Genomic DNA, 14,465 nt, shown 5'->3' on the forward strand with positions numbered 1-14,465 from the left:
CTAACTGAGGCTTGGAGGAGGGTCATAGGGGGAGGAGCCAGTGCACACCAGATAGTTCTAAAGCTTTCTTTAGATGTGCCCAGTCTCCTGCGGAGCCGCTATCCCCCATGGTCCTTACGGAGTCCCCAGCATCCACTACGGACTACGAGAAATAGAATTATCGGTAAGTAAATTCTTATTTTTTTCCCCTCTTCTTTATTTGTACTTGATGGTCCCTGTTCCTGTTTCAGATATTCCGTAGTAAAATGTGCGACCACCGGAGAGCTGTATATTTTGGCTGCTGATCGTGTCGAGTCTACTGCGCTTTCCCTGGGGACCAAGTTTGAGGTCATTTCAACGTTTAAAGGTACATTTGCTAGATGTGCAGTGAATGATCGGTGAGCAGCTGTCACCACTGCCTCAGAGATTGTCACTGAAGTGGATGATCCCTCAGGGCATTGAGACCACTCATAGACGTTAGTGGGGCAGGTGTATTATGGGGTTACACACCGAGAGATCTGACTAGATTGCTTAGAAGTGAAGCACGGATCTTTCCGTGTGTATGCCCCATAGCCGTGCGTCGCTGTGGCCGGCTCTAGATTTCTCATGCATGCCAAATCTAGTGAGATCGCTCATGTCAAATCCGTAATGATTGGCTGGTGTGTTATCACCTTGCGCTTATCACTGGCATATCACTTCTCCAGGTTAATACATCTGCCCCAGTGTCAGGGGCTTTGGGTAAGCTTTTTGCCTTGAAAAGAGATAACCGCCTGGAACCTTTTATAAATATGAGGAAGGAAGTGAGGGGGTAATTTAGATCTGATCGCAGCAGCAAATTTGTTAGCAGTTGGGCAAAACCATGTGCACTGCAGGGGAGGCAGATATAACATGTGCAGAGAGAGTTAGATTTGGGTGGGTTATATTGTTTCTGTGCAGGGTAAATACTGGCTGCTTTATTTATACACTGCAATTTAGATTTCAGTTTGAACACACCCCACCCAAATCTAACTCTCTCTGCACATGTTACATCTGCCCCACCTGCAGTGCACATGGTTTTGCCCAACTGCTAACAAATTTGCTGCTGCGATCAGGTCTGAATTAGGCCCTGAATTCATTTGTCCTTGGTGCTGTGTCTGCCTTTCTGTCTGTCGTGTTTTCCTATGCTGTCTTGTTAGCTGGTAAATATGGGGGCACAGTAGGCTTGTATATCGCTGGCGTCGCACATTGGAGTAACGGGGTTACGGTTCCCCATGATATCGATGCATGAAGCATTCATTGTTATTCACAGCTTATACCTTGTATCACCAGCCCGCTCACAAAGTCAGCATCAGTCACTGAATAGAAATATGGTGAATATTAGATTTTACTTTCATAAAATAAATTGTTGCTTAATTGTGAATTTTATGTTAATTTGTACACAGTTGAACAGTCACAGAACGCTAATGCATAGTGTCCGAGATAAGCTTCCTCCTATCAAGATCCTCCAATTGTCTGTTCGTTACCGTTTGTTTACCAATCGATTGGGAATCCCAGGAAGCAGAGAACACATGCAGTTATGTCCACCAAAATGAGACTGCGGCTCGTTTATGCAGCATGACATTATATAGCAGAAAGTTACTTCCATGAAAAACTGATATACGTCACAAAGTATAAAAAAATGCATCTCTTCCCAGAGAACCCCTCTAGCTAACCCCCTCCTTTGTGTCCTCCACAAGAAGTCTAAACACTGTCTAATAACATATTTTCAAGACTATAGCTACGACCTTGCTTCCCACAAAACACATTAACTGTGAAATGTCAGCATTTATTATGATTTCTTAGTAAAGCATACTTCTTATTCACTACATCATGGCTGCTACTTAACAAAATGGCTGATAGCTGCTTAAAACCACTTAACTGGCATGGTCAGAATTCATGCAACTGCGTCGTCCCACCCTGTCCCCCCGTTTTTGATGAGGAGATCCGTTCTGCAGATGTGCATAATATAATGTTTAAATATTTAAAAAAATACTTTCTCTGACGTCCTAGTGGATGCTGGGAACTCCGTAATGACCATGGGGAATAGACGGGCTCCGCAGGAGACTGGGCACTCTAAAAGAAAGATTAGGTACTATCTGGTGTGCACTGGCTCCTCCCACTATGACCCTCCTCCAGACCTCAGTTAGATTTCTGTGCCCGGCCGAGCTGGATGCACACTAGGGGCTCTCCTGAGCTCCTAGAAATAAAGTTTATTTTAGGTTTTTTATTTTACAGTGAGACCTGCTGGCAACAGGCTCACTGCAACGAGGGACTAAGGGGAGAAGAAGCGAACCTACCTGCTTGCAGCTAGCTTGGGCTTCTTAGGCTACTGGACACCATTAGCTCCAGAGGGATCGACCGCATGGAACTGGCCTTGGTGTTCGTTCCCGGAGCCGCGCCGCCGTCCCCCTTACAGAGCCAGAAGCAAGAAGAGGTCCGGAAAATCGGCGGCAGAAGACATCAGTCTTCACCAAGGTAGCGCACAGCACTGCAGCTGTGCGCCATTGCTCCTCATGCACACTTCACACTCCGGTCACTGAGGGTGCAGGGCGCTGGGGGGGGTGCCCTGAGCAGCAATAAAAACACCTTGGCTGGCAAATATATCACAATATATAGCCCCAGAGGCTATATATGTGATAAATACCCCTGCCAGAATCCATAAAAAAGCGGGAGAAAAGTCCCCGAAAAAGGGGCGGAGCTATCTCCCTCAGCACACTGGCGCCATTTTCTCTTCACAGTGCAGCTGGAAGACAGCTTCCCAGGCTCTCCCCTGTAGTTTGCAGGCTCAAAGGGTTAAAAAGAGAGGGGGGGCACTAAATTTAGGCGCAATATTGTATATACAAGCAGCTATTGGGAAAAATTCACTCAATATAGTGTTAATCCCTAAATTATATAGCGCTCTGGTGTGTGCTGGCATACTCTCTCTCTGTCTCCCCAAAGGGCTGTGTGGGGTCCTGTCCTCAGTCAGAGCATTCCCTGTGTGTGTGCGGTGTGTAGGTACGGCTGTGTCGACACGTTTGATGAGGAGGCTTATGTGATGGCAGAGCAGATGCCGATAAATGTGATGTCGCCCCCTGTGGGGCCGACACCAGAGTGGATGGATAGGTGGAAGGTATAACCGACAGTGTCAACTCCTTACATAAAAGGCTGGATGACGTAACAGCTATGGGACAGCCGGCTTCTCAGCCCGCGCCTGCCCAGGCGTCTCAAAGGCCATCAGGGGCTCAAAAATGCCCGCTCCTTCAGATGGCAGACACAGATGTCGACACGGAGTCTGACTCCAGTGTCGACGAGGTTGAGACATATACACAATCCACTAGGAACATCCGTTACATGATCCCGGCAATAAAAAATGTGTTACACATTTCTGACATTAACCCAAGTACCACTAAAAAAGGGTTTTATGTTTGGGGAGAAAAAGCAGGCAGTGTTTTGTTCCCCCATCAAATGAGTGAATGAAGTGTGAAAAAGCGTGGGTTCCCCCGATAAGAAACTGGTAATTTCTAAAAAGTTACTGATGGCGTACCCTTTCCCGCCAGAGGATAAGTTACGCTGGGAGATATCCCCTAGGGTGGATAAGGCGCTCACACGTTTGTCAAAAAAGGTGGCACTGCCGTCTTAGGATACGGCCACTTTGAAGGTACCTGCTGATAAAAAGCAGGAGGCTATCCTGAAGTCTGTATTTACACACTCAGGTACTAGACTGAGACCTGCAGATAGTGCTGCTGCAGCGTGGTCTGTAACCCTGTCAAACAGGGATACTATTTTGCGAACATAAGACGTCTTATATATGAGGGATGCACAGAGGGATATTTTGCCGGCTGGCATCCAGAATTAATGCAATGTCCATTCTGTCAGGAGGGTATTAGAGACCCGACACTGGACAGGTGATGCTGACTTTAAAAGGCACATAGAGCCTTATAAGGGTGAGGAATTGTTTGGGGATGGTCTCTGGGAACTCGTATCCACAGCAACAGCTGGGAAGAAATTTTTTTACCTCGGTTTTCCTCACAGCCTAAGAAAGCACTGTATTATCAGGTACAGTCCTTTCGGCTTCAGAAAAGCAAGCGGGTCAAAGGCGCTTCCTTTCTGCACAGAGACGAGGGAAGAGGGAAAAAGCTGCACCAGTCAGCCAGTTCCCAGAATCAAAATTCTTCCCCCGCTTCCTCTGAGTCCACCGCATGACGCGGGGGCTCCACAGGCGTAGCCAGGTACGGTGGGGGGCCGCCTCAAAAATTTCAGCGATCAGTGGGCTCGCTCACAGGTGGATCCCTGGATCCTTCAAGTAGTATCTCAGGGGTACAAGCTGGAATTCGAGGCGTCTCCCCCCCGCCGTTTCCTCAAATCTGCCTTGCCGACAACTCCCTCAGGCAGGGAGGCTGTGCTAGAGGCAATTCACAAGCTGTATTCCCAGCAGGTGATAGTCAAGGTGCCCCTACTTCAACAAGGACGGGGTTACTATTCCACACTGTTTGTGGTACCGAAACCGGACGGTTCGGTGAGACCCATTTTAAATTTGAAATCCTTGAACACATACATAAAAAAATTCAAGTTCAAGATGGAATCGCTCCGGGCGGTTATTGCAAGCCTGGAGGAGGGGGATTACATGGTATCCCTGGACATCAAGGATGCTTACCTACATGTCCCCATTTACCATCCTCACCAGGAGTACCTCAGATTTGTGGTACAGGATTGCCATTACCAATTCCAAACACTGCCGTTTGGACTGTCCACGGCACCGAGGGTCTTTACCAAGGTAATGGCAGAAATGATGATACTCCTTCGAAAAAAGGGAGTTTTAATTATCCCGTACTTGGACGATCTCCTTATAAAGGCGAGGTCCAAGGAGCAGTTGTTGGTCGGAGTAGCACTATCTCGGGAAGTGCTACAACAGCACGGATGGATTCTATACATTCCAAAGTCACAGCTGGTTCCTACCACACGCCTACTGTTCCTGGGGATGGTTCTGGACACCGAACAGAAAAAAGTGTTTCTCCCGCAGGAGAAAGCCAAGGAGCTGTCATCTCTAGTCAGAGACCTCCTGAAACCAAAACAGGTATCGGTGCATCACTGCACACGAGTCCTGGGAAAAATGGTTGCTTCTTACGAAGCAAAATTCCATTCGGCAGGTTCCATGCAAGAACCTTTCAGTGGGACCTCTTGGACAAGTGGTCGGGATCGCATCTTCAGATGCATCGGCTGATAACCCTGTCTCCAAGGACCAGGGTATCTCTACTGTGGTGGCTGCAGAGTGCTCATCTTCAAGAGGGCCGCAGATTCGGCATACAGGACTGGGTCCTGGTAACCACGGATGCCAGCCTTCGAGGCTGGGGGGCAGTCACACAGGGAAGAAATTTCCAAGGACTTTGGTCAAGTCAGGAGTCGTCCCTACACATAAATATTCTGGAACTGAGGGCCATTTACAATGCCCTAAGTCTGGCAAGGCCTCTGCTTCAAAACCAGCCAGTACTGATCCAATCAGACAACATCACGGTAGTCGCTCATGTAAACCGACAGGGCGGCACAAGAAGCAGGATGGCGATGGCAGAAGCCACAAGGATTCTCCGATGGGCGGAAAATCACGTCTTAGCACTGTCAGCAGTGTTCATTCCGGGAGTGGACAACTGGGAAGCAGACTTCCTCAGCAGACACGACCTACACCCGGGAGAGTGGGGACTTCATCCAGAAGTCTTCCAACTGTTGGTAAACCGTTGGGAAAGGCCACAGGTGGACATGATGGCGTCCCGCCTAAACAAAAAACTAAATATTGCGCCAGGTCAAGGGACCCTCAGGCAATAGCTGTGGACGCTCTAGTGACACCGTGGGTGTACCAGTCGGTTTATGTAATCCCTCCTCTGCCTCTCATACCAAAGGTACTGAGAATAATAAGAAAACGAGGAGTAAGAACGATTCTCGTGGTTCCGGATGGGCCAAGAAGAGCTTGGTACCCAGAACTTCAAGAAATGATATCAGAGGACCCATGGCCTCTACCGCTCAGACAGGATCTGCTACAGCAGGGGCCCTGTCTGTTCCAAGACTTACCGCGGCTGCGTTTGACGGCATGGCGGTTGAATTCCGGATCCTAAAGCAAAAGGGCATTCCGGAGGAAGTCATTCCTACGCTGATAAAAGCCAGGAAAGAAGTAACCGCAAACCATTATCACCGTATTTGGCGAAAATATGTTGCGTGGTGTGAGGCCAGGAAGGCCCCAACAGAGGAATTTCAGCTGGGTCGTTTTCTGCACTTCCTACAGTCAGGAGTGACTATGCTATGGGCCTAAACTTGGGTTCCATTAAGGTCCAGATTTCGGCTCTGTCGATTTTCTTCCAGAAAGAACTGGCTTCACTGCCTGGAGTTCAGACATTTGTAAAGGGAGTGCTACATATTCAGCCCCCTTTTGTGCCTCCTGTGGCACCTTGGGATCTCAACGTGGTGTTGAGTTTCTTAAAATCACATTGGTTTGAGCCACTTAAAACTGTGGATTTGAAATATCTCACGTGGAAAGTGGTCATGTTATTGGCCTTGGCTTCGGCCAGACGTGTGTCAGAATTGGCGGCTTTGTCATGTAAAAGCCCTTATCTGATTTTCCATATGGATAGGGCAGAATTGAGGACTCGTCCCCAGTTTCTCCCTAAGGTGGTATCAGCTTTTCACTTGAACCAACCTATTGTAGTGCCTGCGGCTACTAGGGACTTGGAAGATTCCAAGTTACTGGACGTAGTCAGGGCCTTAAAAATTTATATTTCCAGGACGGCTGGAGTCAGGAAAACTGACTCGCTTTTTATCCTGTAGGCACCCAACAAAATAGGTGCTCCTGCTTCTAAGCAGACTATTGCTCGCTGAATTTGTAGCACAATTCAGCTGGAGCATTCTGCGGCTGGATTGCCGCATCCTAAATCAGTAAAAGCCCATTCCACGAGGAAAGTGGGCTCATCTTGGGCGGCTGCCCGAGGGGTCTCGGCTTTACAACTTTGCCGAGCTGCAACTTGGTCAGGGGCAAACAAGTTTGCTAAATTCTACAAATTTGATACTCTGGCTGAGGAGGACCTTGAGTTCTCTCATTCGGTGCTGCAGAGTCATCCGCACTCTCCCGCCCGTTTGGGAGCTTTGGTATAATCCCCATTGTCCTTACGGAGTCCCCAGCATCCACTAGGACGTCAGAGAAAATAAGAATTTACTCACCGGTAATTCTATTTCTCGTAGTCCGTAGTGGATGCTGGGCGCCCATCCCAAGTGCGGATTGTCTGCAATACTTGTATATAGTTATTGCCTAACTAAAGGGTTATTGTTGAGCCATCTGTTGAGAGGCTCAGTTATATTTCATACTGTTAACTGGGTATAGTATCACGAGTTATACGGTGTGATTGGTGTGGCTGGTATGAGTCTTACCCGGGATTCATTATCCTTCCTTATTGTGTCAGCTCTTCCGGGCACAGTATCCTAACTGAGGTCTGGAGGAGGGTCATAGTGGGAGGAGCCAGTGCACACCAGATAGTACCTAATCTTTCTTTTAGAGTGCCCAGTCTCCTGCGGAGCCCGTCTATTCCCCATGGTCCTTACGGAGTTCCCAGCATCCACTACGGACTACGAGAAATAGATTTACCGGTGAGTAAAATCTTATTTTTTCAACTTTATTAAATAAAATAAATTTAAAAAAACAATGTTAACACTTTTGTAGGGGAACAATCGTCAGTGGTTAAGCTCAATAAATCTTTCTAAATAGTTCTGACCATTCTGTGAGAAAGGGGTGGTAGTCATGTGACCGCCGGTCGGCTGACCGACAGTCACATGACCTCCTCTGTCAGCCCGACAGCTCACTCTCCCGATGGTCGGCATGCCGACCAACAGGGACTATTTCCACTCGTGGGTGTCCACGACACCCATAGAGTGGGAATAGAACCCGTGGCGACCGCAGGTCGCCACCGAGCCCGCAGCGTGGCGAGCGCAGCGAGCCCGCAAGGGGCTTGCTGCACTCGCCCCTCCCCGCCGGGATCCCGTCGTCGGTATGCTGCCGTGATCCCGGCGTCGGTAAGGTGACCGGCGGTCAGGAGACCGCCGGTCACCCATACTACACCCGTGAGAAAGAGCTGTTAGATATGTGACAGTAGTGAGACACCTATACTGCAACCAGATGACCTGCATTGCAGTGCTGACCTGTATTATGACCTGGACTGCAGTGCTGACCTGTATTATGACCTGGATTGCAGTGCTGACCTGTATTATGACCTGCATTGCAGTGCTGACCTATATTATGACCTGGAACGCAGTGCTTACCTGTATTATGACCTGCATTGCAGTGCTGACCTGTATTATGACCTGCATTGCAGTGCTGACCTGTATTATAACCTGGATCGCAGTGCTGACCTGTATTATGACCTGCATCGCAGTGCGGACTTCTGTTATGACCTGCGTTGCAGTGCTGACCTGTATTATGACCTGCATTGCAGTGCTGACCTGTATTATGACCTGCATTGCAGTGCTGACCTGTATTATGACCTGCATTGCAGTGCTGACCTGTATTATGACCTGGATCGCAGTGCTGACCTGTATCATGACCTGCATCGCAGTGCTGACTTGTATTATGACCTGGGTTACAGTGCTGACCTGTATTATGACCTGGGTTGCAGTGCTGACCTGTATTATGACCTGGATCGCAGTGCTGACCTGGATTATGACCTGGATCGCAGTGCTGACCTGGATTATTACCTGGATCGCAGTGCTGGCCTGGATTATGACCTGGATCACAGTGCTGACCTGGATTATGACCTGGATCGCAGTGCTGACCTGTATTTATCTGCATTATGACCTGGATCGCAGTGCTGACCTGTATTATGACCTGGATCGCAGTGCTGACCTGTATTATGACCTGGATCGCAGTGCTGACCTGTATTATCTGCATTATGACCTGGATCGCAGTGCTGACCTGTATTATGACCTGGGTTGCAGTGCTGACCTGTATTATGACCTGGGTTGCAGTGCTGACCTGTATTATGACCTGGATCGCAGTGCTGACCTGTATTATGACCTGGATTGCAGTGCTGACCTGTATTATGACCTGCATTATGACCTGGATTGCAGCGCTGACCTGTATTATTTCCTGGATCGCAGTGCTGACCTGTATTATTTCCTGGATCGCAGTGCTGACCTGTATTATGACCTGGATTGCAGTGCTGACCTGTATTATTACCTGGATCGCAGTGCTGACCTGTATTATGACCTGGATTGCAGTGCTGACCTGTATTATTTCCTGGATCGCAGTGCTGACCTGTATTATGGCCTGGATTGCAGTGCTGGCCTGTATTATGACCTGGATCGCAGTGCTGACCTGTATTATGACCTGCATTATGACCTGGATTGCAGCGCTGACCTGTATTATGACCTGGATCGCAGTGCTGACCTTTATTATGACCTGGATTGCAGTGCTGACCTGCATTATGACCTGGATTGCAGTGCTGACCTGCATTATGACCTGGATTGCAGCGCTGACCTGTATTATTTCCTTGATCGCAGTGCTGACCTGTATTATTACCTGGATCGCAGTGCTGACCTGTATTATGACCTGGATCGCAGTGCTGACCTGTATTATTTCCTGGATCGCAGTGCTGACCTGCATTATGACCTGGATCGCAGTGCTGACCTGTATTATGACCTGGATTGCAGTGCTGACCTGTATTATTACCTGGATTGCAGTGCTGACCTGTATTATGACCTGGATTGCAGCGCTGACCTGTATTATGACCTGGATTGCAGTGCTGACCTGTATTATGACCTGGATTGCAGCGCTGACCTGTATTATGACCTGGATTGCAGCGCTGACCTTTATTATGACCTGGATTGCAGTGCTGACCTGTATTATGGCCTGGATTGCAGTGCTGACCTGTATTATGGCCTGGATTGCAGTGCTGACCTGTATTATGACCTGGATCGCAGTGCTGACCTGTATTATGACCTGGATTGCGGTGCTGACCTGTATTATGACCTGGATTGCAGCGCTGACCTGTATTATGACCTGGATTGCAGCGCTGACCTGTATTATGACCTGGATTGCAGCGCTGACCTGTATTATGACCTGGATTGCAGTGCTGACCTGTATTATGACCTGGATTGCAGCGCTGACCTTTATTATGACCTGGATTGCAGTGCTGACGTGTATTATGACCTGGATTGCAGTGCTGACCTGTATTATGACCTGGATTGCAGTGCTGACCTGTATTATGACCTGGATTGCAGTGCTGACCTGTATTATGACCTGGATTGCAGCGCTGACCTGTATTATGACCTGGATTGCAGCGCAGACCTTTATTATGACCTGTATTATTGGCATCCCTACAATGTAAATAACAAGTGATGTATGGCTATGTGTTGTGTGTGCAGTGAGTAACAGACAGAGGAGAATATGAGAAGGTTCTAGGCTCATGCTGTCCTAATGTTCCTCTACATGCAGACTGTTACAGTAGTTGGGGTCTGCAGCCGTCACTCCTTCCGGTCACGTGGTGTTAGTGGATGGCTGTGTGCTGGTAGGATAAGAGTCTGCCTCTTCTAACTGCCGACACTGTGACAGCTGACCCAGCCATAGGTTCATAACGTCTCTGAATCTCCACCCAAAACTGAATTCCCCTTTCTATTACGTCCTAGGGGATACTGAGAATCTATTTAGTACCATGGAGTATAGACGGGTCCACTAGGAGCCATGGGCACTATAGAAGTTTGATTAGGCGTGCTGGCTCCTCCCTCTATGCTCCTCCTACCAGACTCAGTTTAAAAAATGTGCCCTGAGGAGCCGGTCACATCTCTGGAAGCTCCTGAAGAGTTTTCTGCATTTATTTTCAAAGTTTGTTAGCTTCAGGCAGGACTGGATGGCACCAGCCTGCCTGCTTCGTGGGACTTAGTTCCTAACTCCCTAATCTAGGTACTTAGTCTGTGACCCGGCTAAGCTTGGCATTAGCGATTAGGGCGCCATGTGCTGGTTCCACACTCCCTCTGTTTCTCCCTGGAAGGAATCTTTGTGGGTTAATTGTGCTTTTAACCTTTTCCTGTGTGTGCTGTCACTGTTACAGTATGTCAGGCAAAGAGTGTGTTTTATGTAAGGCACAGTGTTCCACTTCTCCAGGGGGCTCACTAGTGTGTACTCAGTGTAGTATCCCTTATCTGGCTAGTGGAGAGAACCAGCATGGCTGGACTCCATTCGGGGGATTATATCCACAATCTCTACTAAATTATTTCGTAATGAGGAAGAGACGCAATACTTAACAGTCTATGGCTGAGTTTATGTAAAAGGACTCAGTACCCAGACCAGCGTCTTAGTCCTCTACCATTTGTCTGCAAAAACGTACTTTGGCCCATATCCTGCATTCTGACTCTGATAATGAAGGGTCAGAAATGGAGGAATGTGCGGTAGACTTAGAGGTAGGGGAGGGTACTCTGTCGCAGGGTGTAGAGGCTCCCATAGACTCTATCAGGGAAGTCCTAAATATTCCTGATAAGGTGACAGAGGTGTGTGAGGAATCTTTCTTTAATGTGAAGAAAAAATCCTCAGCCACTTTTCCTGTGTCAAAGGAACTAAATACCCTGTTTGAAGAACCGTGGATTACTCCAGATAGGAAATTTCATATTCCTAGGCGGTTATTATTATTTTTTCCTTTTCCTTCGGATGATAGGAAAAAATGGGAAAATTCACCCATAGTGGATGCGTCGGTCCAGACTCTCACGTAAAATAGTATTACCTGTTTCTAGTGCAGCCTCCCTAAAGGATGCAGCTGATCGTAAGATTGAGACTACACTCAAATCTTTGTATGCAGCTGCAGGGGTGGCCCAGAGACCCACTATAGCATGTGCGTGGATTACACGAGTAATTGCTAAATGGTCTGGTAATTTAATTGAAGTGTTAGACACCTTACCTCAAGAGGAAATTGTTTTACTCCTGCAACACATACAAGACTCTGCAAACTTTATGGTTGAAGCCATTAAAAAGATAGGTCTGCTTAATGCACGCACCACAGCTATGGCAGTGTAGGCACTCAGGGGATTATGGCTACGTCAGTGGACTGCTGATGCGGACTCCAAAAAAGGCGTGGAAGGCCTGCCTTTCAAAGGTGAGGCCTTATTTGGCGAAGAACTCGATTAGTGGATTTCACGAACTACTGTGGGTAAATCCACCTATCTACCTTCTGCAACTCCGCTAGCTAGGAAGGCCTACTCAGGACCCAATTTACAGTCCTTTTCGGACTGCAAAGTTTCAGGTCAAGGCCAGAGGTTCTTCTACTGCCGCCAGAGGTGCTAGAGGTAAACCATGCAAACCAGCTGCTGCTGGCTCTCAGGAACAGAGCTCCGGATCTGTCTCTTCAAAGCCTTCCACATGACGGTGGGCCATGATACCTGGGAGACGGGCAGGTGTGAGCCCGGTTAAAATTCTTCAATCACACCTGGACAAGATCTTGCCAGGATCCCTGGGTCATAGACCTTATATCCCAGGGCTACAGGCTGGAGTTCCAGGATCTCCCACCTCACAGATTCTTCAAATCAGGCTTACTAGTTTCACAAGAGATAAGAATAACCTTACAGAATGCCATTCAAAAACTGTTACAGACCCAGGTCATTGTTCCAGTTCCACCTCATCTACAAAATAAGGGTTACTATTCCAGCTTCTTTGTAGTTCTGAAGCCGGATGGTTCGGTAAGACCGATTCTGAATCTCAAGTCATTGAACCCATACTTACGAGTGTTCAAGCTCAAGATGGAGTCTCTGAGAGCAGTGATCTCAGGTCTGGAGGAGGGGGAATTCCTAGTGTCTCTGGATATCAAGGATGCGTACCTTCACATTCCGATCTGGCCCCCTCATCAGGCTTATCTACGGTTTGCACTGCAGGACTTTGACTACCAGTTTCAGGCCCTGTCATATGGTCTCTCCAAGGCAACGAGGGTGTTCACTAAAGTGATGGCAGAGATGATGCTACTCCGCAAACAGGGAGTGAACGTAATTCCTTGCCTGGATGATCTTCTGATAAAGGCTGCGTCCAGGAAGCAGTTGTTGGACAACATTGGTCTCACAACCAGATTACTCCTGGATTACGGGTGATTTCTGAACCTACCAAAATCTCACCTCGAACCAATGCAGAAGCTTCATTTCCTGGAAATGTTACTGGACATAGAGTCTAAGAAAGTATTCCTTCCCTTGGAAAAGCCAATGGTAATCCAGTCGATGGTTTGGGCTGTCTTGAAGCCGTCCTGAATCTCTGTGCATCTGCCTTCTGGGGAAAAAGGTGGCTTCTTACGAGCCAATTCAGTATGGAAGGTTTCATGCGAGGCCCTTCCAGCTGGATCTGTTGGACAAATGGTCCGGATCGCATCTTCACATGCATCAGAGGATTCGTCTGTTGCCAAAAGAAAGGATCTCACTCCTGTGGTGGCTACAAACTTCTCACCTAGTGAAATGTCGAAGGTTCGGGATTCAGAATTGGATTCTATTAACCACAGACGCAAGTCTCAGAGGTTGGGGTGCAGTTTCAAGGAAGGTGGTCAAGTCAGGAAGTCGTCTTTCCAATGAAAATCCTGGAGCTCAGGTCTATCTACAACGCCCCTCTCAGGGGCAAAACGCAGGATTTCTGGAGGGGGGTTTCCAAATGTTTGATTTTAGAGCGATTGTCGCCATCCCATGAGGATACATAATTAGCATGTAACAAGCTATAGTCTGCCCCAAACATGGTGTAGTGTGTGTAATACAGTACGTCGGACATATGCAGGCCCAATGGTCACGGTAAGCCATTTACCAGATTCTCTCTGGTGTGATGATTGATTGCTCAGATCCACACACACAGCAGACGTGGTAGGAAAATCTTCTGCCACTGGGCATGTGTAGCAGCTTCATTCGCCCCTTACACTGCATGTAGTAGCCACTGGCCGGGTTGTGGGGAAGGCGGGCTTCCGGGCAACTGGACCCCCCATTCCCTATGAAGTGTTTTCCTTCAAATTGGGAAAGTAATCATCTTTGCAATCAGCGCACACTTTCTCCTGACCTATTCCTTATAACATGAGATCCATCTTTGATCAGGTAAATCTTTGCTGATGCAGGGCTCTGCATGGCCCGCATAATGCGTTTAAACACCCATGACATGTCCCCAGAACACTTTGCTTATGTGTGAATGTACAGTTGCCGCCCATCTAAACCCACTTGGCCAAAAGAAGAGACGCAGCTGTGATGCGTACGACCCTGGACCATCTGAAGATGCTGGAAGTTGCTTATGCTCGGCTACAGAGCGTGTGCAGTGCCAAAAATAGATTAATGTGCAAAACTGCGTATGCCCCTGTTTATGAAAGACAGAACTTTCTCCACATGTTTATTTTTGTATATTTATTCCTCTTCTCCAAATCTGTGGCCTGGGACATCAGCGGTGGGATATAACGGAGTGCAGGATCACCAGAGGTGCGGGTTGCAGGCTGATCTCAGACGTTTGTTTGAAGGGGCAGTCACTT

The 14,465-nt window shown here is 48.1% G+C and overlaps 1 protein-coding gene across 1 annotated transcript in view; it reads left to right on the top strand.

The window, feature by feature from the left end:
- Positions 1-14,465, top strand: part of IARS2 (isoleucyl-tRNA synthetase 2, mitochondrial) — a 349,183-nt gene that overhangs the window by 92,112 nt on the left and 242,606 nt on the right. The window contains exon 8 of the mRNA XM_063919433.1: positions 231-346. Within this exon, the coding sequence (XP_063775503.1) occupies positions 231-346 (116 nt within the window). The remainder of the gene's footprint in view (positions 1-230; positions 347-14,465) is intronic.

This window comes from Pseudophryne corroboree, chromosome 4, assembly GCF_028390025.1.
Source record: "Pseudophryne corroboree isolate aPseCor3 chromosome 4, aPseCor3.hap2, whole genome shotgun sequence".
Classification (NCBI taxonomy): Eukaryota; Metazoa; Chordata; class Amphibia; order Anura; family Myobatrachidae; genus Pseudophryne; species Pseudophryne corroboree.